This window comes from Bombyx mori, chromosome 16, assembly GCF_030269925.1.
Source record: "Bombyx mori chromosome 16, ASM3026992v2".
NCBI classification, from domain to species: domain Eukaryota; kingdom Metazoa; phylum Arthropoda; class Insecta; order Lepidoptera; family Bombycidae; genus Bombyx; species Bombyx mori.
Window position 1 is genome coordinate 7,026,132 of NC_085122.1, and position 27,235 is coordinate 7,053,366.

Consider the following 27,235-nt stretch of genomic DNA (forward strand, 5'->3'; position numbering starts at 1 on the left):
TAGATAAATATGAAAATGTTCGGAATTAAATAAAAATAACAATTTTGTTTTTCCTTTGATGGGTCCCCCGTCGGACGGATTCCTTTTGTACCTACCCTTATGGACTTACGGGCTTAACACAAGCTGGTCTCTAAGAAGTGTTATGTAAGAAATAAACGAGGATATTGCTGCCAAAGGATGAAGCGAAAGTAATGAAAGTGAAAGGCCGGAGTCGTATATCCGTTTGATTAATGTTGTGCGGCTTATTATCATGTCAGAACAACTTGACATGAAATAATTAAGGACAATATACTCATATATCGAGGTCCGACACAAAATTTCGAATCGATCATCCAAGCCAATTTGCTAAATAGAATTAATTATACCGAGAGTTTGACTTCCCGTGTTTAAACTTTCGGTATTGTTTCATTGTTTCCTTCAAACTTGAAAAGCCTAATGATTATATTAATTATACATCTATATATATAAAAAAGAACAAATATCTCTTAATGTTTTTTTGGAAATTTATCATTATAAAACATTATTTTCTTTAAATGATTAATGGACAATAATTAAAAAAAACAACTGTAACATAAACATTTAAGATATTCCCGAAAAGGTCTGTAAAATGGATGGATGGACAAAGACGCCATAAGTTTGCCCGTTTAGATATACTAGAGGTCCCGCAGTAGTCGAAATTCGACTATAATTAATTGAATTTGTACACTATTATGATTGTATTTTATACTTCTATAATCACAAATTTCGCCAAGACTACACTATAAAAAATATTAACAAAGACAATCAATATTTAATGTATTCTCAATTTGACAACAGAGGTCAAGAACAAAAGTTTGACAATAACTACCTGATTTTCTCCTGTGGTAAAAAAAAAAGTATGCATGCGTGTGTGCGTCAAATACGTGTGGTATGTAGTGTGTGTAATGTTTTCTTTATTGATTTAATGTATCTTTTATGCATTATTTAAAAAAAATATTAGCATTGTGCACTTCTTCTCTATATTCTCTATAAGTGTGGAAAATTTCAAATTCCTCCGTCCGCGCAATTTTCGTAAAAAGGGATACAAAGTTTTTGCTTCACTTATTAATATATACAGATGTGCTCGTATGGATGTAATAAAGCACGATTAAAATTAGTGTTTGCGAACGAGAATTGATTTATAAATATAATTTAATGCAAGCCACAATATAACCTTTGTAATATAAAAACAATAATACGAAACATGTCAACAATAAGTACATTTTACTGTAAACGAAAGACCAGGAAGGGTGAACACAACACATCAATAAACACGCATTAAGACCTCCCACCGGGTAAGTCTTACCCGTGGCCTGATTTTGATACAGCTCATTTAATAATGCCGAAAATAATAAATACTCTTTCAAATTATCCACGCCGAAAGCCGGCCAAGTTCATTGTTCCTATTTTGGTGGTAGGACCTCTTTACTGGTGGTAGAAACTTTTTACTGGTGGTAGGACCTCTTGTGAGTCCGCGCGGGTAGGTACCACCGCCCTGCCTATTGCTGCCGTGAAGCAGTAATGCGTTTCGGTTTGAAGGGTGGGGCAGCCGTTGTATAACTATACTTGAGACCTTAAAACTTATATCTCAAGGTGGGTGGCGCATTTACGTCGTAGATGTCTATGGGCTCCAGTAACCACTTCACACCAGGTGGGCTGTGAGCTCGTCCACCCATCTAAGCAGTAAATACATAAAAATTTTTGATTGATAAGCAAAAGTCATAATAGTCTTGCTTATATACTAATGCAATGGTCACAGCTCAGTAATAATTAATTAAACACTTCTAATTCTAGTCATGCTTAAATGTACTGAATTAAAATAAGTATTTTAGAATATTTTTATGTCGCGATATATATGCATATATGTATTTATATTTCGGGAAATGCAAATCCAGAGATTCTTGCCATTTCCCCTCATTCCGATTTATAGTTATAATGGTTTGGTAATGGACATACATATTCACCAAACGTCGTCCGTAATCGTCGTAATCCTAAACAAATTTCAGCTTTGAGAAACTTACGGCAAGCGGTCTCGGGTTATAAAATGGAGGTACATAATACATCGCTCTGATTTTAATACTAAGATGACATCACGATTTATTTCGTTGACATCATGACTTTATTGAGTAATAGATCTCATTTTCCTTGAATCACATTCAAAGTAACACGAAACTAAAACACTTACTAACTATACTTGAGACCTTAGAACTTGTATCTCAAGGTGGGTGGCGCATTTACGTTGTGGATGTCTATGGGCTCAGGTAATAAAACCATCCACCCATCTAGGTAATAAAAAAAACCTTTTCCTTTCTGCTGGAAGGAAATATAGCTACACGTCTTCTATTTATTTTATCTGTAAAGTCCTCACACACAACAAACCCACAAACACATAATTTCGGATCCTCCCGATCCACTAACGGTGCTTTTATGTACCTCAAGCACCAGTCATCGTTCTCGTCGAACCCGTCGCTTGCTACGAAGCGCTCGACGAGTTAATTAACCCACAGGCACAGCCCACTGAGTTTCTCGCCGGATCTTCTCAGTGGGTCGTGTTTCCGATGCGGTGGTAGATGCTGCGAAGCACGGCTCTTGCTAGGGTTCGTGTTAGCAACGTGGTCAGGTTTGAGCCCCGTGAGCTTACCTACTAGTTAAGGTTACGCTGAAATAACCTCTCAAGGCTATTAGCATAGGAATTATTATATTAGCATAGCACAGGACGATGAAACTGTTTGGACAACATTTTTCAGTTTTTGTTTTGTTTATTCGACACTTTATATTATAGTAAAAATCCTTATCGCGACCATGAAAACTGTAAAGTATTTGAAATAGTAAATTTAATATTATAACAATAATAATAAAAATCGCGAGATTGAACCGTAAAAGTAGTATTAATTTTGTATATATGTTCCGCGAAAACCCATCATAAAAATACTAAAAATAATATATTTTTATTATAATAATATGATACTTCTACGACTGCTCGTCACGTGTGAATGTCTCGACCAATTTGGCCGCTTTATTTCATTATGTTCGACAAAATAAGGGTAATATGAAAAGTTTTTTTGGAAATGCACGTGAATCCATACTAATATTATAAATGCGAAAGTAACTCTGTCTGTCTGTCTGTCTGTTCCTCTTTCACGCCTAAACGGCTGAACGGATTTTGATGAAATTTGGTATGGTGATAGATGATAACCTAGAAATGGTCATAGGCTATAAATAATCACGCCATCGTTCTTAGGGGGTAGGCAGTAGGCAGATAACTAAATTGAGTTAGTGATTTTTAGTCGTTTTTGTTGGGACTTTTGCTCTTTCACGTATAAAAGGCTGAACAGATCTTGATGAAATTTAGTAAGGTAATAGATGGTTACCTAAAAACGGATATAAGATCAAAATGATCACGTCATAGTACTTAGGGGGTAGGAAGTAGGCAGAAAACTGAATTGAGTTAGTGATTTTTTTATGGTTTTTGGTGGGAGTTTTGCTCTATCATGCCTAAACGGCTGAACGGATTTTGATGAAATTTAGTTAGGCGATAGATAGTAACCTAGAAAAGGATATGGGCTATTAATATTCATGCTATCGTACTTAAGGCGTAGGCAGTAGGCAGAAAACTAATTAAGTTAGTGATTTTTAATAGTTTGGTTTAAAAGTTTACCTCATTCACGCCTTAACGTCTGAACGGATTTTTATAAGACTTGGTTAATATAAAGATAGGATCCTAGGCACGGACACAGGCTGAGGTTTTTTTTTCTACACTAGAAATTCCCTAGAAATCTTATATATGGCAAAACAACGTTTGCCGGGTCAGCTAGTACTATAATAAATACTCGATTGCATTCAAGTTTTCATAAGAAAAATTAGTTTATATTTAATACTCAATTGATTCAATCATGTTATCGTCAAAAGATACAAACTAATCAGTTTTCAAAATGTTTTATTGCACTACAAATCCTTTTTAAAGCTAAATGCAGAGTGATTGTCACAAATTGCAAAACAACCTATATAATCCATGTGTTTAAAAATGTTTGTGTTCGAAAAACAGTAAATCTTTTTTTATTTTTTTTATTGCTTAGATGTGTCGACGAGCTCACAGCCCACCTGGTGTTAAGTGGTTACTGGAGCTCATAGACATCTACAACGTAAATGCGCCACACACCTTGAGATATAAGTTCTAAGGTCTCAGTATAGTTACAACGGCTGCCCCACCCGTCAAACCGAAACGCATCACTGCTTCACGGCAGAAATGGGCGGGGCGGTGGTACCTACCCGTGCAGACTCACAAGAGGTCCTACCACCAGTAATTTAATTTAATATTAATATAAAGTTTAATATTTGTTTCATAATAACCTTTAAAAAAATTTATAAGTAATCTTTTAATCATACTATACACATGCTTAAGCTTGACAGCACGGTTGGGACATAAAATATTGTCAAGAATTTATGAGTATTATTACAATTCAATACATACATTTTTGACAGCAAAATCTTATATAACTTAAGACTGTTAAAACTATTAATCGTGAACTTTTAATCAAACCACTAAGCTTAATTTAATAGCAGCGCATTTTATAATTGTCACTTAATTCTACATGTTCAAATTAAAGAGATAGAGATAGATAGAGATATATTGATGAAACACTAATCAGATCTTTAATGAATATGTTCAAAATCTTCATTAGAAACCGACTAAAGCTCAATGAGAATTAAGGATTAGTGCTGCTCATTTTGACGCTGCGTTCCACCCTGGACTGATGGTAGTACAATCGATGAACTCCAACTATAGCGTCTCTAAGTTAGATTATGTGAGTGAATGCGCTTCTTAAGCGATGAAGAAATGACATCGTGTAATAAATAACCTGCATAATATTTCGTACAATCGGTGCTGCTAAGGCAAATCAACTCAAAGTCTAACCGCACAGAAAATCACGCCGGCTACAGAGCAAACTAGCTTCTAATTTTATAATTGATACGGTCCTTTTTACTACACAATTAAGACTTCAACCTCACGCTTCGGGCGTAACTCAACAAATTATTTAACGCAGACATAATAATTTGAAGTATAATAATAGATTTTAACTTACTTTTACACTTGGAAATTTACCTCGGCTACTATCCAATAAAGTATACGCTGTTGAATAGCCCTAACACAAAACTATAAAAAGCTATAGAAGATCTAATTTAAAATTACAAAGAGTAAAAATTTAGTTTCATTAAAACAGACTCATTCGAAAAAGTACCTTAATTTTCATGAAACAATTATAAAGTAAAACAAGCAAACATTATCAATAGAATAAAAATAGTATTCTGTGCTTCATTATACTATTTCTAACTGTAATATAGGGTACCACTACTGCACTCAACTGTACTGTACCGTATTGTAAGTATGGTATCGCCCTGTAATGACACCTTAAAATTAATTGGACCCAATTTCAGCTGAATTTAAGAGCAAAATAAATCTCTACTTTTATATCACAGTCATTAGCTAGTGGTAATTGTGTAACATTTCGTTATTTTATCACTATCTATAAGTAATCTTAATTTGCTTGAACTTTCAACTGATGAAAAAGTGACATGGCCGAATCATTACCCCTAAAAATCTTAAATATTTTATGAAACTTCGATAATCGTGTCAGTGAAATGGCGAAAATTACGAAGATTTTATAAGACTTTTTAGATGAACGGAAAATATTAAAAAAAATCCAAATAAAACAATAAAAATTACAACATAAAACATTTACATCTCTCTACGTACCGGCCAAACTTTACTTTTTTTTTCTTTCTAATTTTAAAATGGGCGTGATTGCAAGATCTAATTATTAATTTTATCAAACGATCAAAGAAACTAGCTGAAGAACTCGTACGCATACGATAAGAGTGGTCGTGAATAGAATTTAGTGAACTTAACTGATAAACTCAACTACAAACATTTCATTGTTATAGAATTTGTCGACATTTCTGCAATTCCCATTTTTATTAGAGTCACTCTTATAAGAAAGTGAATTATCACCTTTTTACAAGAGTGACTCAAATAAAAATGGGAAAGAGTGACGCTTTCACCAATTCATATCCTGATTTATCAAAACCCAAAGTATTACTACTATTCCCAATGAAGGGAATTTTGTTGTCAAAAAATGACAGCAAAATCAAAAAATAACAGAACGTCACGTTGTGCAATTACTATTTCTACATTGTAGGCTTAAATGGTGAAAATAAAGTTCTAACTCTTCGTTGCTAACGTGGTATATTTTATCAAATTAATCTTACTTAGTAATAAGAATGAAATCTAACAACCTCATAAAATGATGCTTAATAAAATTTCTTTGAAAGACATGTGAAAACGTGAAAATTCCTTACATTCCAAATCTGACAGTCTTCTAAATTCTAAAAACCTTAAATGCAATAATATTAATTAAAAGATATAGGGAATCGAATCTTAATATAAGTGTCTTATCCTACGAATCACACAAAGATAGTGAGTGAGGCTTTGAAGCTAGATAACATTAAACTATCGTATGGCAGACCAAAATAGAATACACTATGAATAGAGTTGACACCAATACCATTGGCAAACAACAAAAATGTATTCCTAAAAACAATAGCGTGTGAGTATGCATGCGAATAAACGCCTAAGCACTTTTCCATTAACAGCTAAAATTCCCCTTAATCATAAAAAATTTAACATTGTGACAACGCAGTATGGACTGAACAAGACCAGTTTTATGTTTCGAAATGTGCTTGTAAATTTTGTTGTAGCTTCCGACGTTCGACTCTTATAGTTCTAGCCATCCACAAAGCCAAGACAATGCAGAATATCTGTGAAACAAACAAATAGTTTAAAATCGTATGCATGAGTTAAAGCTCAATAACGAAATTTTGAGGTAAACGTGTTTCTTTTTAATTTTCTAAATACAAACATATTTGGAGTGCTACAGAATGAATAGAAAGAATGCTACTTCACTACATAGTATAAAACAAAGTCGCTTTCTCTGTCCCTATATCCCTATGTATGCTTAAATCTTTAAAACTACACCACAGATTTTGATGCGGTTTTTTTAATAGATAGAGTGATTGAAGAGGAAGGTTTATATGTATAATAAGATCCATTAAATAGTGGAGAAATCAATAATAAATTACAGTTTCCGAAGCGAAGCGAGGGCGGGTCGCTAGTATTTTCATATTTAAAGCGTAAATCACAGCGGGGCGTAGCCCACTGAGTCTCTCGCCGGATTTTCTCAGTCGGTCGCGTTTCCGAACCTGTGGTAGATTCCGCGAAGCACTGCTCTTGCTAGGGCCAATGTTAGCAACACTCCCGGTTTGAGCCCCGTGAGTTCACCTACACGTCAAGGAGAAGCTGAAATAGCCTCTCAAGGCTATCAGCATAGGTAGGGAAAAAAAAAGAAAAAAAAAAGCTGGCCGTGACCCGGTTTCCCTAGTTTAACTAACTTAATGCAAATCGAGTTTTTTTTCTGACTAGTTACAAAGTAACACGGTTGGTTGTACAAAGTAGAAGTACTATGACAAAAACAGTGGCTTACAAAACAAATTTCCAAAAAAACTGAATAGATAATCGGACAAAGTATCGTGTTGTACTGTTGCAGAAATAACATCGGAGATTTTCTTTGGAATAAAACATATAACGTTTAATTTGCCTTTAAAGACAAAAATAAAACATCAATTTAAAGCTGTAATTTCACTCAAAATCAAGCTACATGTAAATTTAAGTCGTAAAGCTCCGATCTAACGAGCTATAAATTACAAGTTAGCTTCAAGAGCTGTTACCGGAGTAAGAAATGTAACAACATTATGCAGATTGATGAAAATCTCATGAATAAAAACTAACGATTTGTAAACGCCATAAAATGGACACTCAGCGTCTGTATATAAATGGAAAGTCGAGGAGATGGACCGTTGTCTGGCCTTCGCTATGTCCTCGTAGGGCTGTCACTGGTTTATAAATTTAAATTTAAAAATTTACTACCTTAACGTCCATTTTTGTTTCATAGTTAACTCAATCAAAACTAGATTCATATTAGGCAAAACATATTAAAATTTAAAACATAGACTAGACTATTGTGATTAGTAGAGTTTGTGTACAAACTTCAAAAAAATATATATCATATTTTGTGGTTTTGTGACCAAGCTGATGAACAACTACTTGTGGAGCAAAATTATATTCATTTCATAAATCTGTATGAAAAACCATAGCAAATAAAACCGGATATTTTACTGTTACAACCCTCGTACTGCGTGCGTCATACAAGATGACGGATGGAGGAAATGGGATGGGGAGGCTGCAACAGGGCGCTGCTAATTGACACATACGTTTTATTATTGACTCACCCAATTAAGGGTGATCTAATTTAGTAGACAATAACGATATAAAAATACCATTTGTTCATTTAATGGATTTATGATTAAACTAGAACAGTGTTTCTATTGATGATTATCCATAATAGACGGGTATTAAGATTTTTTTATTGCTTAATTTGGTGAAGTGGTTTTACGGTTCGCCAACTGATATCTGTTAGTTACCGGAGCCCATAGAAATGAGATTTCAATTGATGTGTATAGCCACGCCAATGCTTTAGGCTCTCCATGACTATCTAACGATAGAAATAGGCAACGTGGCGGTATAACTAGTGCGCGCTTGCAATTTGGCATCAGCGAAGTTTTCTGACCAAATATAGAGCATGTCAACATTTTTAAATGTAAGAGAATTCCTCGAACTAAAATTATAATCTCCTTTGTTGTTTAGAACATGAAAACAATCTTCGAAGACTCGTTTGATATTAAAACGTTACGAAAATTTTCACATTTTATTCTTTGTGTAGCTTTAGCTCAAACGAATAGCCTCCGGTCATATCCGAAAACTGAATAACACATGGAGAAGTTACATTTAATAAGGACTGGACTCGTACTTCCCATAACTTCGTAATGGCAGCAGGAAAACTTAGTTTGTTTAGGCCTTTAATCAAGAATGTTCAGTTTGTTCTAACACTACGAATGAGTGAAATAATTGAAAGACTAAGGAAGTCGTAGGGCTTTAATGTTTAATTATAGTTCAATTTTGTGTTTCAAAATAGCACTAGATTAAAAATTACTAATTTTTTTTTAACTTATTCTTATTGAAGTTACTTTATTTATGTTCTATTTTTTATTTGATAGTTGGTACTTCTAATGTGTGTATTGACGGATATATTTAAGTCGATATATTTTAAAATCGCAAGAGATCAGCTCTGTCACACATTCCATACCTAACTTCATTGATTTCTAACACGATCCATATGCATTAACGTGCGCATTTATACCATATATTCAAACTATATTTTTTACTATATACTCACTTACAGGACGGCCCATTTGACTGGAATGAAACTGACATTCTGACACACGGGTTCAGTGGGTTAAGCCTTCACAGGGCCGACAGTCTCAACCAAAGGCCATTGGGTTTGAAACGGACAAGCAGTAAAAGCAGTGCTTACAGCGTACGGAACGCGAGAAAGGATGCACAAAAACCGGTAACACAAATCGAAAGGGCCCCGGCCATCCCTGATGCCGGTTTTGGTACGTTAGAGATACGGCTGGCATACGAAAACGCTACATCCTCGTTAGCGGTCACGGTGCTAAGAGCCAGAGGGCTAATTGGCATGGACATGACAGGGTTGTCCGATCCGTTCTGTAGATTAGAGATTTTGCCAAAAGGTAAGAAAGAGATCTACTAAAACTATTCGGTTTTCGCAGGTCTTAAAGATAAATTAAAACCACTTTTACATATCAATCTTGCGGTCGTCCGTAACTAAGATTAATAACCGTAAAAGTTGTTTTAATTGGACAAGAAGACTATATTCATTGAATTTCACTATTTTAGGGTTGGCTGTAATGTAAAAATTAAATTCTCGTTTGCAGAAGGCACATATTCGAATAGACTTAGAACGAAAACCGTTCATAAAACGAAAAATCCTGAATTCAATGAAACCCTACATTTCTTTGGAATCACTGAATCGGACCTTTCGGTTAAATCTTTGGAGATCGTTTTATTTGACGACGACAGGTTCGTATCCGAATTAGTTTCATTTGGTTGCATATTATTTACATTTACTGGTGGTAGGGCCTCTTGTGAGTCCGCACGGGTAGGTACCACCGCCCCGCCTATTTCTGCCGTGAAGCAGTAATGCGTATCGGTTTGAAGGGCGGGGCAGCCGTTGTAACTATACTGAGACCTTAGAACTTATATCTCAAGGTGGGTGACGCATTTACGTTGTAAATGTCTATGGGCTCCAGTGACCACTTAACACCAGGTGGGCTGTGAGCTCGTCCACCCATCTAAGCAATAAATTTTTTTTAATAAAATACCGGAGTCCAGTCCAGCACTGAAATCAGGTCCTTTACACAGTGTTCCATAAACGCTACTCCATTTCTATCTTTAAACGAGGTTTCAAAAGAAATTCATATTGAGAACTAGCGACCCGCCCTCGCTTCGCTTCGGAAACTGTAATTTATTATTGATTTCTCCACTATTTAATGGATATTAATATACATATAAACCTCCCTCTTCAAACACTCTATCTATTAAAAAAAAACGCATCAAAATCCGTTGCGTAGTTTTAAAGATTTAAGCATACACAGGGACGGACAGATATAGGGACAGAGAAAGCGACTTTGTTTTATACTATGTAGTGATTTTAAATTTGAACTTCCACCAATTTATTTTCAGATATGGTTGCGACGAAATGGGCTCGGCGACAGTCTCTTTAAGGGAATGCGCCAAATCACCTACGCAATTACGTCTCGCTTTATCGGGCGCGTCAGGATGTGAACCGACCGGCCCGCGTATTCTGTTAGCCCTCTGTTATAGTACAAAAAAGAGGGCCCTCATTGTAACGATTTGCAGAGCCGCCGAACTACCTTCGCAGGATAGCAATGGGTACTCCGATCCGTTTGTTAAGCTGTAAGTGTTTATTTCGATTTATAAACAACTTCTGTACACATTTAAATCATTTTTGTGGTATTTAGATACTTGTTTTAGTGAAACATTTACGTTTCAGTGGAAAGGAAAGTAAAAAAAAATTGCGAATAGAGAAAGTTTATGGATACATTATACTTGTAACATGGAAGTATATGTTACGGTAAATGTACACTCTTCAGAAATGTACACATTTACCGGTAAATGTGCACATTTTAATCTAATGTACTAGCGAACCCGGCGAACTTTGTTCCGCCTTAGAGGCAATAAATGAGCTGACATTTGATTTTATCAAGGTATTTTTTTTTATTTGGGTAATTAATGTAAATTAAAAAAGCAAGTATTTTAATTGTTCTTTATTGGCCATGTATTTTAGTTGTTATTATTATATTTTCTTGTTCTTCTTCAGTCCTTTCACTCGCAAAGTTTCGAATCCTAGTTGCATTACGGTTTCGTCGGAAAAGATTTGATTGTGTTGGTCGCGGCATGTCTTTGTTAATGATTACCTATCTCGGCACAATAACCTAATAGAAACTCGAAATAAACACATCAACCGGTCAACTTCAAAATTCTACTAATACTAATTAACCATAAACTACATTACGTTTAGCTGTCAGTTGCGTTTTGTTATTCCATATCAGTTGCGTTTTGCTATACCACATTTTATGTCACATCCCACAGAAACCTGATAAAAAGTATCCTATGTCCTTCTCCTGATCCTAAGCTACATCCCCACCAATTTCCGTCCAAATCATTTCAGCCGTTCTTGAGTTATAAATAGTGTAACTAACACGACTTTATTTTATTTATATAGATATGTAGGTACATTTCCCAGCAAATGTGTACTCTTACCTTCACGTTTTAAGAAATGTTGGAATACAAATAAATTGAAAATGTTGTTACAGTAAAAAAATATTTATTTAAATAAACATAATACAAAAGGCTTTAATAACGAAAATTATTTTAATAAAAAAATGTAAATGACAAACAAAACATACTTTTCTTTGCATATTATATAATACGTCGTAGGTTAGGTTAGGTTAGGTTGCAGTGATGCGCACCACATTAGTAGGACTTGCGATTTCGTATTTTGTATGCCCTGCTCACATTTACCAAAACGACATGGTCATTGTGAATTCAATGTACATTTCCCTTCTTTGAAATTGTAAATGTTAGTTGAATGCACATTACCCAAACGAGGAGGCAAAAATGCACGTTTATCGGAAAATGTGTACATTTGCCGCAATATCTACTTTTACCGTAACATATACAATAAAGAAACTACGTTGTTTCAACCGACTAGAGTAGTGAAATTATAAATAAACCTGCAAAATATGCCATAGACAATGTTAGTAATTTTTTTCATTTTTCCTATCTACTTTTCTTTCAGACATCTTGATCCAGACCCATATCATAAAAAACACAAAACTTCAATCAAATGGCGCAATTTGAATCCAGTTTGGAATGAAGAATTTCTTTTCGAAACACGACCCACCGAACTTTCGCGCCAAAACTTAACGTTGACCGTTTGGGATAAAGATTATGGAAAACCAAACGATTTCCTGGGGAGCCTTATATTGGGAGCGAGCAGTAAAGGCAGAAGATTAAAACACTGGATGGACTGTATCAAATACCCCGATCACAGACACGAACAATGGCATTCTTTGACGGACACCCAACATCTTTAGATAGACAATTCTAAGCATAATATACTAGCAAAATATGTACGTTTTGAACGAAAATATAACAATGACTATAAAAAGCTAATATTATTGCTATTTTTAGGAATTTAGATTTAATCGCCTGGATAAATTTTATGTATATAGATATAAAAATTATTTTCATATGGCACTGTTAATTTACAATTATATTTTGTTATTCTTTATTCAATTAAAGTACCACTAAAAACACAGCTCCCTATGCGAAATAGATATATAAGTAAATTTATTTAGAGTTGAGATGCTTATGTAATACGTTTAATTTAGTCGGCTTTTAATTAAATTGTTAAGAGTATCTGTTTCCCCGTCATTTAACTAACTCTTACGCATCAAATGGTAAAAAAGATAACTACGCTGAAAAAAAGAAAATAAAGCAAACCTTAAATTATAAAACCTCTGATTAAATAAATACCTACTATTATTTCTGTTGTTGTTGCTATAGAGGGTAGATATTTAATAATAGAAAAGGGTTACCCTTACTTAGTTACAGAAAAATTATGAGCTTTCGAATTTTAAAATCGCTTCGAATAGTTATGATTCGCAATTTTTTATTAAAATATAAAGGGTACGTAAAAAAATGAAAATTCTCAACAAAAACCACCCTTTAATTCGATCCTCAAGCAAGCCGAAACCGCAATGTTAAGGAACAAGGTCGATGCCGCCGGCGTTTCTTTGATAGAAATTACAATAATTATTTCCAAATATCAAATCCATGGGGAATTGTTTGCGAAGATACCATCATCTCGTTTTTACCATCGCATCGCCCGCCGCCGCAGTAGAGTTCATCCATACTACCTGAAGCCACTGAGTTCATCCAAAGTGTGTTTTCAGAGATCTGTTCTGCCACGTAGCATCCGGCTTTGGAATGAGCTCCCCTCCACGGTGTTTCTCGAGCGCTATGACATGTCCTTCTTCAAACGAGGCTTGTGGACAGTATTACTCTGTAGGCAACGGTTTGGCTCTGCCCCTGCTATTGCTGACGTCCATAAGCGACGGTAGCCACTCACCATTAGGTGGGCCGTATGCTAGTCTGCTAACACGGGCAGTAAGAAAAATATAAAAAATGGTAAAATATTACGAAAATTTAGTTTTTTGATTACTATCAAATGTCTTCTTTTTCTAACAACGCTTTCATGGTTACTTTACTTTTTAAAATTTAAGGGAAAGTGTAACTGTCTCTTCCGTATCTTATGACTTAATTGTTATGTGTATCGATGCATATTTTTGTACCTAATATTGAATATTGAATGTGTAACCTAACTACATATAATAAACTGTGCCAAATAATTCCAAAGTATTTTGAGATGTATACGATCGTACCTATTTCATAAAAAAAAAACATTGCTATTGTCTATTAATGTTAAATGTTGATGAAAATAAAATAACTATATGCCAATATGAATATTTATTTCTGAAAAGACATAAACATAAATACACAACCACTTGATTGTGATTCATAAAGTTTGTGGTCGTAAGGATTACGAAACTTGTGCATTGTGATGACTGTTCTTATATGTGATCATGTGCTTTAGAAATTATTGTTCTTTCACTATAAAAAAAAAGTTATTTACGGACTAACGTCGCTCGTCAATACTGCCAAGGTTAGCCGTGGCCGATCCCTCGTTTGAAGGTCAGACCCGGGCTTTTAGACGGTTCTGCCATTACTTAACCAACGCGCCTAAGTCCAACGTTGTCCAACTGACCCAAAATAATAAAATAATTCGATAAATAACTAATTCCCATTCTTAAGTTTATAGTACAACAGCTTTAATTGGGTCATTTCAGCTACACGAACGATTAGCGTATCTTCTCTGGGAGAGGTTTTCCTTGGCCGAGCCTTTCTAAAAACATTTTCAACATTCCCATGTATTTTATAATTGTCAATTGCATTAAAAACATTCATAACAGAACAATACAAATGCTCAGCTATTCTTCTGTACGCCCATTTATGATCTTTAAATAAATTAACAATTATTTGCCTAGTTGACGCGTCACAACTTTTATTTTTGTCCATTGTGAAAAATTCAAAATCAATTAAATTTTGAATTGCCGCCAAAAAGCCAAAAAAGAAACGCTGTTCTCCAATTTCAAAACACGAACGAGTTAAGGTTGCTTTTCTAAAATGTTTCTAATTAGGCGGCCAAGCAGCCAGTAACAGAAAATAAACTCCTAAATGTGTAAGACTCATTTTGTAACTAAAAGTAAGATATGTTTAATATTTTATGTATTTAATGAGCTTTTTTTTGAGTGGCTATGTATATTATTGCACGATTATTAATTATTGAATATGTATATTTTTTACGAACATTTGTTCGTTGAAGTTCCACTTTCTTTATTCATAAGAAATGTTTCTAATTAGATGACCATCACTGTATATGAAGGTGTATGATACAAATATAACAAATGTATTCTAGATATACATACTTTCACAAATTTACTGAGGAAAATGCTTAATCAATTTGAAAAAACCAAATTGGACTAAAAAGTCTAGTTAACAGTAGCCGTAAACAAATTGAAGAAAAAATTACACGATTTTTGCTTTCAAGGTTCAAGTTTTTGATTTGACACTTTTTGACGTGAATGGTCTAAGTTTTTGAAAATGTAAATTGCTAAATGGAGGTATTTTCAACAAAAACCGTTTGATGTATTACAGTTATGTATTGATTTCGACATTGTAAAACATGGCATTTCTATGTCCAGTCAGGATCAGAAGGGGAAAGAAGAAGAAATGTGAGTACCTCACCCGAAACTCCGTGAGAACTTTACATGTCAATGACCTCAGACTCCCGGACTTTCTACAAAATTAAAATAATAAAAAAACTAGTATTTTTAACGTACTAACAACCTGTCTTACTAAATTGGGTCTTGAGAAAAAAATTACAGACTGGGTCCAAAACATGAAAAATTAAAACAGGTTTTTGACAGAGTGGATTCTATGATAGCTATTTGAAGAAAATAAAAAACTCACTAGTGTTTAAGAAAATCCCATATATTTTGAAGACGAAAATAAACTACTGTCTTCACTATTTCAGCAAGTTCTGGAGACTCTGACAAAGACCTCTCCAGGCCCAGTTCAGGACTGAGTCCTGGGATGGGCCGCATCACAGGATCAGCAAGCATAGAAACATTAGTGAGAGTTGGCATTGAGAAGGAACATGGCCTCAGTCCTGATTCGAAGATGGTGGTGCTCCATGATTTCACACCATGTGTGGATGACGAGTTAGAGGTTTTTATTCTGCCTTTTATATAATATTAATATATATAAAGTAGTTTTGGAAAACATTTTCCAATTATCATAAAATTAAACAATTAAGCAAAACTGTAATGATTCAATTGCTTTGGTTTTGAACCTGGTTGTTATGGATAATTTTTCTTTGATTACTGAAAAATCAGCACTTTGTCTTCTATAATTTCAACTTGAAGATAATAATCTCTTTTAGATATCATAAAAATTATTATTTCTGACCTTCATGTACTTAATGTAAAAAATATTTTTTGCAAAAAATTAATTGATATGAAATTACTTGTAATAGGCATGATGACAGTAGTCAAGTATCGCCAAAATATTAACTGATCTAATGAAACAGGATTCACGGATTTTGAAAATTGTATTTATTCTCATATTAATGACGAGATTGATGATTTATTTGTTAAAATAAATCTACAAAATACAACAATCAGCCATGATAGCTTAAACACCAATCAGAGTGAATTACGTCACAACTTAATAAACGTCATCTTGTTTCGTTTGAGCTTGCTCGCGATCACTGCAATCTTAACAAAAAAACTATTGTTTTCGCATTACCTGTCGCTAAAATACATTTTATAATCGTTGTTTATCATTTCCACAAAATACATCAGCCATGGAACAAGGATTTAACAAGGCAAATTCCGCTAATTTGCCTAGAGTTGATTCATTGATGGTCGGAGAGTTCCTAGCTTCAAATAAAGACTTCTGTTCAGCAGAATTTAGAAGCATCAAAACTTCTATGTAAGTACATTAAATCTTCATAACTTAATCACTATTTTTAGCGTTTAAAATGTCTACCTACATAGGTATATGTGCCGTTTGGGTATTAGGTTTAGGTTATGTTATAAAATGTATTGTTTTTATTATGTTATAAAAAAATAGTTTTAAACAACTATACCATATTATATGATATTGCTTACATATAAATTTCTTTGTTTTAGATCCTCAAGGCCATCTTATGGCGATGACGCTGTAAGTTATGTGCAGCTGAAACGCGAAGGAAGTCTGTGCACCGTCAAGGCAAAACTTTGCCCTGAGCATAAGGTCCACGCAAAATTGTACTTAGTAACACTTATAGTCGACGAAGAGGATGAAGTAGTGAAATCTGTGCAATGCCATGGCTGTGTTGCTTCGCAAGGAGGCTGCAAACATGCTGTAGCTTTTCTCATGTGGGTCCATCGCCGAAGTGAGGAGCCTTCCTGTACATCTGTGGAGTGCTACTGGAGAAAATCAAAGCTATCAGGTGTTGGTACCACAATAAAATATATAACTTCTAAACAATTATATAATGGCAAACCAAGCTTACCATCAAATAGTGGTGTGTTTACAAAATTTATAGAAGAAGGGAAGAAACGTAAGCTTAGTGACTGTGAGGTACTTAAGTATCAAGCAGACTATTTTCCTGATACATTAGAAAGATTATCAATGCATAAACTGGTACAGAAATACAAAGAAAAATCCTGTGACACCTTTTTTGAAAAAGTTGTGTTAACTAATGAAGATATTATAAAAGTTGAGGAAGCAACTAGAGAACAACATAAAAGCTCGCTTTGGTATGAATTGAGGTATGGCAGAGTGACAGCTTCACGAGCTTTTGAATTCAGTAGGTGCAAAACCACTGATGGCACCTTGATTTCATTGATAATGGGAGGGAAAATTCCAGATACATGGGCTATGAAACGCGGTAGAATGTTGGAGAATGAAGTGAGGCAAACAGTAAGCAGCATACTGGGAAAAAAAATAAAAAAATGTGGGCTAATGCTTTGTAAAAAATATCCAATTATAGCAGCATCACCTGATGGGATCTGTGATGACAATATAATTGAAATTAAGTGCCCAACGAGTGAAAAGACATATAAAAATTATGTTATTAATGGGAAACCCACAAAAAAATACTATGTGCAGATGCAGCTACAAATGCTTTTGACAGGCTGTAAAAATGGTTATTATTGTGTAGCTGATTACAAATATAATGAAAATAAAAATGTTGATATAATAGAGGTGAAATTTAATGAACAATATGTATCTGATTTTGTCAAAGTGTTAATTTCTTTATGGAAAGATAACATGTATCCTATCTTATGTCAGAGTGCAATTTAATTATTGGTACTTTAAAATAAAACAGCTTTAAATTAATCTATAGTTTTATTTAATCAAAGAATCTTGTAAATTAATTAAACCACAGGCAATGGTAATAACATCATCAAGTACTTTGATAAGATTGTGATTTAGACATGCATGTGGCTTTAACATGTTAAATTCTCTCAATCGCCGAATCACTCGCTCTACATGGATCCGCAAACTAGCAATTTGTTTGGTTTCCCTTGCTTCAGCTCTAGAAAGTTTTTCCCCTGTTGTAACACTTGGAGGCCTTACTAGTTGCACTCTCTCTCTGTGTAAATATTGCTCCACATGCTTAAAACCTCTGTCAGCCATCACACGCATGCCTGATTGCAAGCACTTTACAAAGTCACAAGATTCCACTAAACATGTGTCTGTGATTCGACCTCCAAAACCAGGTGAAATATAATTAACTAAACCATTGGGAGTGCAGGATACAAGATACTTAATAGTATTGGCCTTTTTATATTCTGACCATGTCAGCGACTGATGCAAGGCCTTTGAAGGCTTTTGTACCTCTATTTCTAAGCAGTCTATGATACAACTGACATTATGATATTTATGCCTAAAAGCCATAGGTAAATTACTTTTTATGGAATGTTTATTTAAATTAACAAGGAAAGGACGCATGACACTTGCTAATAAAGGTATATTTTTAAAAAATATTTTGCTAGCATGACTTGGAGTCATTGTAAAGTCATCAGCAAGCTCTCTAAATGGGTTATTTAATCTAATTTTCTTTAGACACATGAGTATATTGTTAGCAGGAATCTTTGTATGTTTTTCTATTAAGTCAATTAAGTAGTAACAGCTTTTAGGAACCCCAATGTAAGAACGCGGGCTCTTTGTTATTTTAAACAAGGTACATTGCAGAATTTTAGATTCCTCCTGTTTTTTATCATCTTGTATCATCTCACTGCAGTCTGATATAGATTTCATTTGGAGAGATACTGTTGATGTTGATGATTCTCTGTGCATTACAGATGATGTAAAAGAAGTATCACTATCAGATTGATCTTCGGGGGGATATATTTGCCTTGAAGGTTTATGTAATTTGGATGTCCATGGCGATGTGAAATTTCCTCTTATAACTTTAAATGGTGACGTAGAAACAGAATGGGTATGAGGTTTCAAGGGTGATGTCATCTGATTTTTTAATTTATTTTCTGTTTGAACGGCTTTACTTCTAAACTTGTGAGTAATAAATACTTGAATAGACTTATCAGCAGTTCTCGAGGCAATGTTTTCTGTTAAATTTTCTTCTTTGTTGTCATGCAAAACTAAAAAGTAAAAATAGCAAATTATTAGACACAAATAAAATGCAGGACTTAAGAACATACCTAGGTAAATACAATCTGCACTTTTTTACAAACAATGAATCAAACAATGTTGACAAAGTATTTAGTAGTTATTTTATAATTTACTTTTTCCTTAAATGAATGTTTTAGTGGGTTAAAATATTAGATATATATATGACAACAGACAATTATTTTAATGGTTATTGTCTGTATTGATAAATTATGGTAAATAGTAAATAAAATTAATCTTTAATATATTAAAATCTAAACACATAAGTAGGTACCTGAACTGCTGGATGAAGCTTCTCCAAGCTCTAAATGTTTATTAGTAATGCTTTTTTTCTCCAAACTTTTTTCAAATTCTTCAATTAGTGCCAGTCTTTGTTTCTTGACAATGTACGGTCGTTCTTTCGTATTAGCTGTTCGTTTTCTTCTATCTATCTGGCATTCAAATTTTGTGGGAATACAGCCTGGTTTCATGCGAACTTGCGACACCGAACCCATTACATGATATTCCATATAATTGTCCATATCATGTGGTAACTGGAAAATGAATAAAGCATTCATTGAAACAAAGATTACTCGTTATTCAAGAAATATATTGTACTCACAGAAAATATTGATCTTATGAAATTTTAGACCTCAATTAAGGTCACGCAGTATTGTAAAATTTACGAAATATGTACAAACTTACATCAAAATGATCTTCACAGAAATAAATTGAAGAATTTACACTTAAACCTTTTGGATCTCGCCGTGCAAGAGTCAACCATTTATATCTCATTGTTTTGTTATTTGGGACGTAAACAAATAACTTTTTCGGGGTTTTTATAGATGTATTAGTGCACCGAGGGACCACACAACACTTATACACTTTTGAATTCATATTTATTACGCAAAATAACTTGATTTAATAAACAAGCATCTAATGTTTACTATTGACGTACTGAAGTTTATCGAGCTGTGACGTAATGACAGACGCCATGACACTGAACAGCGTTTTTGCGCGAAATAGAAACTTTAAATTTAAATTTCATTTTATTGCATGAAAACCTTTATTTTCTGCAGAAATATGATATATTTTTGATTTAATAGATACTTCTGAATATCATAGAATAGATTTTGAAAATTAGTCATCATGCCTATTTTGTCACTCAAATCTATCCACTATTTTAGAAGAAAGTGCGTTGTAGCTGTTTCACCAATTTCCATACTTTATCTAAATTTATATCAATAAATATTCATACATAAATATAAACATTCATATCCAGTCAGATCCACAGATAGCTACATACCAATTTATATCGCGGATCGCTTGGAACCTCTGGGTCTACGGAGGGACTTCGGTTCTCTCTGTGTTTTATACCGCATGGTCCATGGGGAATGCTCTGAGGAATTATTCGAGATGATTCCCTCATCTCCTTTTTATCATCGCACCTCCCGCCATCGGAGCAGAGTTCATCCATATTATCTGGAACCGCTGCGTTCATCGACAGTGCGTTTCCAAAGATCTTTTTTGCCACGTACCATCCGGCTTTGGAATGAACTCCCCTCCACGGTGTTTTCCGAGCGCTATGACATGTCCTTCTTCAAACGAGGCTTGCGGAGAGTACTTTATGGTAGGCAGCGGCTTGGCTCTGCCCCTGGCATTGCTGACGTCCATGAGCGACGGTGACCACTTACCATCAGGTGGGCCGTATGCTCGTCTGCCTACAAAGGCAATAAAAAAAAAAAAAAAAAAAAAAAAAATATATTTCATATGCATTTTGAAGTATACAGTTCCACAGACCAGTTTGTTGTCAGTTAATAAAAAGTATTTTCAAATATTAAATTATAAATTTTCAGGTAAAACGTGGACAAATTGTTAATGTTCTATATAGAGAAAATGATTGGGTTTATGTCATAGTAGCAGAATCTCGAAGAGAAGGCTTCATACCGCATTCATATTGTGCACCATGTGAACATCATGATTTAAAGAAAAAACTCCCGAGAAGTAGATCCCCTGCCGATTTAGCCCATCGAGATGTTTCACAGTAAGTTAATATAGTGATAATTATATCAGACAGCTGAAAAATTTGTGTGGAATTTAAGGTCTGAAAAAAATATTAAGTTTACTAAAGCATTACATGTGAACAGTGCCCATTTTGAGATTATAGATTCCAGTGACACAGACCTTTTAGTGTGAAGTAGAACTTGTAAATAAAATTTGATAAATGGTGTAACAAATTAATTATAATATTAATTGGCAAATGGTATAAAAGAAAACACTTTACTGTAAACATAAATTTCTAGATTATCTGTATCTGATGGAGTAACAAATGATGGGCATTCAGAGCTTGGTAGTGAAGGTGAAGCATGTCCCTTTAGCAAAGATCCTTCAGGAAGATACGTAGTGCTATACACATTCACTGCAAGAGATGAAAATGATGTTGACGTAGAACGAGGAGAATTTGTTACAGGTATGTTATATCTTTGTCTTTAAAAATTTATTTGGTTGTTGACTATGTAAATACAAATAAACGCCGTATGTATTTTTTTGTAGAAAATCATTGTCTATCTGTTGCAGTGGAGATAAAACATTGTTTTTTTTAATATAGTATAATAATGTTTTACTTTCATAATAAATCTCTGTTTTATTTTAAGTAATGAAATAAGTTGAACAGTATGATTACTGTTCAACTCATGGTTGACCTGATGGTCCTACTTCCTCCATTATAACCATATTTTATCCTTGAGTTCTTGAGATTATGGTTCTTAACCTCTTAGTTTACCTAAGGGTCCCAGTTTCATAATGTATTTTTGAAAGGCAATTGGCTTTTTTAGTCTGAGTGCACTTGTCTCAAACATGCTTTGGGCTATAAAGTGTGGAAAGGTCATATTGTTACACATATAAAATTTGTTTAATATAATTTTTAAACACATTTTACATAATCTTTATTTTAGTTGAAAATTGCAATTGAATCATAAACGCATTTTAATGTTTCAGTACTAAACAGAGAAGACCCAGATTGGTATTGGATAGTAAGGAGTGATGGTCAAGAAGGGTTTATACCATCTGGTTTTGTGTATCCTGCTGTCGTTCAAGGTAATATAATAATTGATCAAATGTTTTAATCTATTATAAAATCCAATTCATTCATTTGTTCATTCATTCATTTTCATTTGTGTATTTGTACTAATGGATGAGAAATGAAATTATTCGCGCGCCACCTATCGTACTTTAACCCTACTGTGACAAAAACCTTTTCTTGGATAGTTTGGGATTGTAATATTGTCGTTTTGTCCGCTTACTCTTTTCTTAGTACTGGATAAGTTACAGGCCACAGATATAACCGAAATCCTGAATAGTGCAGATATTATTTTTGAGAAAATTAAAAATCATGAAATTAATTATGAATCTTTTACTGATTTTAAATGACTACCAATAGATTCCGTGCAAAAAAGAAAACCCTGTACGAGTTTTAATAAATTGATGATAAAGTAAAAAATCTCAAACGTTTTTTTTTTACTGTATCCACTCGTGATTACAGCCACCACACAAGAGAACACACAGACCTTGCATCCTACGCCGCCAACAAATACAAATAACAGTATAATATCAACAAATAACAACAGTAGTATAAACAACACAACACAGCAGGACAACGACGGGAGGTATCACGGAACGGAACTAGTCATGCTTTATGATTACAAGGTAGTATTATTTTAAAATATGCTTACAGAACCATTATCTTACATTACCATTACCATGCTCATATACAAAACAAACCACATCTAATATTCATAAGCTAGGATTTGCTCCTATATAACGTCTGTCAGAAAAGATATGTGAAACTAAGTACACAGGTGCTAAATACTGTTCATAAAGATCAGTTTTTTTTCTACCTAATCTGGTAGCCTAGATGCCAGCGTCATCGAGCGAGAAATATCAGAGTAGCTCATTCTATAACTTGACTATACTATAGTTATAGACTAGTTTAGTAGTACTGCCAACCAATAAGAATAAATTCTAAATGATCTGCAATGCATTGTTTCTGATCTGTATTCATCAAGCATAAGCAGTTATACCAACAATACATGGCACGGAATGGTTATCATAGATATAACATGTATAGTTGTAGCTTACCTCAAGACAGAAAATTTATTTTTAAAGCAATCAAGGCTTCCATTTTAAAGTCTAGGCCATTAATTAAACTGTAATTACAATCTGTCACAAATTCGATAACAGTATTTACATTATAGTGTCATAGACACATTAAGGGGTGGTGGGTGGTCTTGTTGTCTTGTGGTCTAAAGTATTGTAGTGAAGAATGATAAAAGCATTACAGTTCTGTATTTTACTGTTTTCTAGGCTCAAGCACCTGACGATCTGACAGTGAAGCGAGGAGAGTGGGTTTATGCAGATCTGACCCAGCAAACTGTAGAGGGATGGTTGTGGGCACACGCACCCAAGTCACGACGATCCGGTTTCATACCTACAGCTTACGCTCGTGCACCTCACACTACATCACTTTGACTAAATCCATAAAAGCCTGCAATTTTGTAGTGTAAAATTCACATAACACCAAGAGAAACTTGGGTAGATTGTTTCATGGCTTTAGTTGTTCTGATATAATGTGTTGCAGTGCCCCAGAGAACTTAAGATCATTTTATCACCTCCTTTCTGGCACTGCCAACATATACAAGTGACAGGTTTAGATGGGCGATACATTTTGACTACCTTTATAAAAGCCATAACATAAATTTCAGTTTTATGTGATTATAGTATCACAATTTTTTGTAACGCCTTAAAAAGCAACAAGTATTAAAACAATACAATAAAATAACAAAATAGATATTTCTAAGTAAATAATTTTATGCATAGTGTGTTAGGTGACCAACTCAAATTGAAAATTTGGATTCCACATGCTTAGCATTTATGGGAACATTTTAAATCTAAGTAGTTATGTAGTCCCTTAAATTTAAACTTCTAATTGTATTTGCCTATCACATTAAGCTGGCTCTGAAATAGTATATGAAGGTTAAAATTTATTTAATTCAATGATACTAAAATGATTCTAGTTATAATTAAAAAGATACTTGTCTTTTATAAGTATTCTAATAGTGTCGCAGCTTTATTGTGACTTTAATAAAGTAAGACTTCATACTTTAATGTAAAATATCCGTCCAAAATGACTGACCTTTTGATTTAAAATTCATGTTTTTATTTTTAAGAATTAGTATGAAATTATAGATATTAATAAAATGTTTTGATAATGAGTGCAGTTTTTTTTTATCAAAACAGACTACACCAAAGAACTATCTAAATAAAATTTATTTGAATTAATCTTCCAATAGATTTCTCTTCTTTTTCTTGGCTTCTTGTTTTATTTTGTCTTTGATTGTCCATTCTTCTAATTGTTTCTCAACTGCTTTTATTGCCTGTTCTGTAACTGTCACAGGGAGTTGCAATTCTGTTTGTTCACTTCGGATAAACTTGAGAGCTTCCAGCTTTTGTTTTAAAAATGGCCCTTGCTGGCTTTCTAGTAAATTTTTGTAGCCTGCTAATTTACTGTTTCTTATGTCATCACAATGAAGCTCTGTCAGTTTGCGTAGTGATTCTCTTCGTGATAATTTGTGAAATGACCTGAACAAAAATTAAAGCCAATATTAAATATGGATTTTGAAACTAGAAATGAATTATTTCTTTCTTTATATAAAAGCTTAAAATTTCAATATTATAGTAAAATAGCTTTCTAAATAAAAATAAAAGAGGAAAGGTCACTCACTCAGGATTCCCTTTGTACTCAATATTGAGTTTCTCCAATAACCATTCAAATTTTTTATAATCGTACTGCCGCAAATATTTCAATAGTTTCTTCCTTCGATCAATCATTTCTTGTACAGTTTGCTGAAAAGAAAACAGTTTCTGAGACTAAATGTTTTAAGCGAACATACTGGGAAAAGCTTTCTTGTGATACATTCATGTAAGTGCAAGACAGCTGTTGTTACAATCCGATTTTTATTACAACCCACAATTAATACTATAACCTCATGTCTCAAAAAAGCTGGACACATTTAAATTGTACTTTCAATCAATAGATTACTAAATGTTTCAAATCATGAATTTAATGTTTAATTTTTCTTAAAATTGTTACCTTCATTTTTGAGTTCCTAGGGTTTTTTTCCATTATGTTTTGTATACAACGAATGTATGCAGTTAATCTTGCAACTAAAAGAAAATAATTTATAATTTAAATTTAAGGCCTATACCTTCCATTCTGTTTCCATTATTTTATAATGTGATGATTCAGATATACATTATATTGATAAAAATTTATCTCTTAGAAAGCATTGAACTATTCATTGTCAGAACAGAATATATGTATACTGGTGGTAAGGCTTGTTCATTAGTCTGCATAGATTGATCCTCTACCAATTCTACCACCAATCTCTCTTATTCGACTACAATCACAGTAGGCAGTAGCTTGGCTCTGCCTCTGGCATTGCTGAAGTCCATAGGCGATGGTAACCACTCACCGTCAGGTGGGCCGTATGATTGCCTACAATAGCAAAAAAAAAAAACTGCTCAGATTGATTCTGTAAAATATGTTTTTTTTTTCTATAAAATCAACATTGACATAGTCATGTCTGGGCTAGGGTAACGATTTTCCACTTGGATTTGAATTACTGATTGAAGAAAAAAATATTTATCTTCGTGAAATACTACTTTAAAATGAATATTTTGAAGATCAATGATGTCACTTTTTAAAATTTATTAAATGTACTTCAATTATGTACATTTACAGATAGTATTAAGTATAAGACAATTTTACTCTTATTTTCAGCTGAGTTTTCATCATACTGATGCCTCTTCACTCTGTTTACTAGTTCTTTCTTGACCAATGTGTGAAATTCTTTTTGTCCAAGATGTGCCACAGAAAATATTTTTTTTACCGATTCTGGAGCACTGAAATATTTACAATTTAAAAAAAAACATTAAAACAACAATAAATTAAAACTGTCTTATTAGTGAATTTCTACTCAATATATCACCAGCTTTTTGTCTCTACTGAATCGATTCTTTCTTTTTCATTAACTTGAATTTAACCACTTACTCCTTGATTTCTTCGCTTAAAGCATAGATATCAGCGATAGAATTCTCAGGAATGGGTGGTAAGCCTTCTAAATCACCAGATTTTTCAGGTTTGTACGCAGGCACATATTCAGGACGAACCCATTTAATGTTGACCTGGTGTTTTAAGCCACGGCTTTGAATAGCAGAACAGGCAAAACGTCGCAACATAGTATTAATAATTCCCAATAAATCTGCAATAATTAATTAATCATCTTACGCAAAGAATAACCTCAAATATGTTTTGACTTTTGATTAGTTTTCGTTTTCATCATTTGCGCATATTACGGTCAGTGGCTACTCAACCTTAAAGCCGGTCTCGGAATCAGTATATTTATGTCTTATCTATGGTTGGAATGTTCTTTTTATGATTGTGGACATACTTGTGGCCTAGAGGCCTTTCCAGTTTCCAGGAGGGTTAGAATTTGCTAACAGCTGCCCGAGCGCCTCCAAAGGAGATCTAACAATTCAAGAGCAACTGCTTTGCGAATGAATGTACTACCGGATCGGAATCGCGACCCGTTGAAAAGTTCCAGCGAGAAACTTAGCGGGCTGATGTTTAGGTTAGGTTGCACGTCGAGCTCTTTGCCGAATTCAGCGAGTAGGGTTATAGGGGTCCGTAAGCCTGCTCCTAGCGTTAGAGTTGAAGGCGTCTAGTGCAAGTGTTATTGGACCTGATGGATCCTTATAGACGTGTCTAGGGCGTCGACGCTGACTTGCTCCTGCGTGATCAGGATTCGGGGAGTAATC

The 27,235-nt window shown here is 33.9% G+C and overlaps 5 protein-coding genes and 1 non-coding gene across 6 annotated transcripts in view; 3 read left to right on the forward strand and 3 right to left on the reverse strand.

The window, feature by feature from the left end:
- LOC101746202 (rabphilin-3A) overlaps positions 1 to 14,098 on the forward strand; it is a 42,225-nt gene extending 28,127 nt beyond the window's left edge. Inside the window, exons 6-9 of the mRNA XM_004928811.5 lie at positions 9,372 to 9,723; positions 9,928 to 10,072; positions 10,736 to 10,969; positions 12,375 to 14,098. Of these exons, the coding sequence (XP_004928868.1) occupies positions 9,372 to 9,723; positions 9,928 to 10,072; positions 10,736 to 10,969; positions 12,375 to 12,672 (1,029 nt within the window). The 3' untranslated portion in view covers positions 12,673 to 14,098. The remainder of the gene's footprint in view (positions 1 to 9,371; positions 9,724 to 9,927; positions 10,073 to 10,735; positions 10,970 to 12,374) is intronic.
- A 1,186-nt stretch (positions 14,099 to 15,284) lies between these two features.
- K3 (protein) lies at positions 15,285 to 24,630 on the forward strand. Its single transcript, NM_001126247.1, is given in 7 exon segments — positions 15,285 to 15,432; positions 15,735 to 15,928; positions 21,217 to 21,404; positions 21,664 to 21,830; positions 22,358 to 22,456; positions 22,902 to 23,065; positions 23,723 to 24,630. Coding segments are annotated over 7 exon segments (1,026 nt in total). The 5' UTR covers positions 15,285 to 15,383; the 3' UTR covers positions 23,888 to 24,630.
- Positions 15,962 to 18,088, forward strand: LOC119629684 (uncharacterized). Its single transcript, XM_038016370.2, has 2 exons — positions 15,962 to 16,693; positions 16,894 to 18,088. Exons 1-2 carry the CDS (start codon positions 16,566 to 16,568, stop codon positions 18,050 to 18,052), a joined length of 1,287 nt encoding a protein of 428 aa, XP_037872298.1. The 5' UTR covers positions 15,962 to 16,565; the 3' UTR covers positions 18,053 to 18,088.
- On the reverse strand, positions 18,079 to 20,393 carry LOC119629683 (uncharacterized). Its single transcript, XM_038016368.2, has 3 exons — positions 20,066 to 20,393; positions 19,656 to 19,914; positions 18,079 to 19,353 (listed from the first exon to the last, which is right to left on the reverse strand). Exons 1-3 carry the CDS (start codon positions 20,255 to 20,257, stop codon positions 18,098 to 18,100), a joined length of 1,707 nt encoding a protein of 568 aa, XP_037872296.1. The 5' UTR covers positions 20,258 to 20,393; the 3' UTR covers positions 18,079 to 18,097.
- On the reverse strand, positions 18,361 to 18,446 carry Mir2801 (microRNA mir-2801). Its single transcript, NR_107387.1, has one exon. It is a non-coding gene; the product is annotated as a microRNA mir-2801 (primary transcript).
- LOC101746056 (small ribosomal subunit protein uS15m) lies at positions 24,553 to 26,801 on the reverse strand. Its single transcript, XM_004928810.5, has 5 exons — positions 26,469 to 26,801; positions 26,187 to 26,320; positions 25,509 to 25,582; positions 25,140 to 25,261; positions 24,553 to 24,997 (listed from the first exon to the last, which is right to left on the reverse strand). Exons 1-5 carry the CDS (start codon positions 26,654 to 26,656, stop codon positions 24,694 to 24,696), a joined length of 822 nt encoding a protein of 273 aa, XP_004928867.1. The 5' UTR covers positions 26,657 to 26,801; the 3' UTR covers positions 24,553 to 24,693.
- Positions 26,802 to 27,235: the final 434 nt, after the last annotated feature.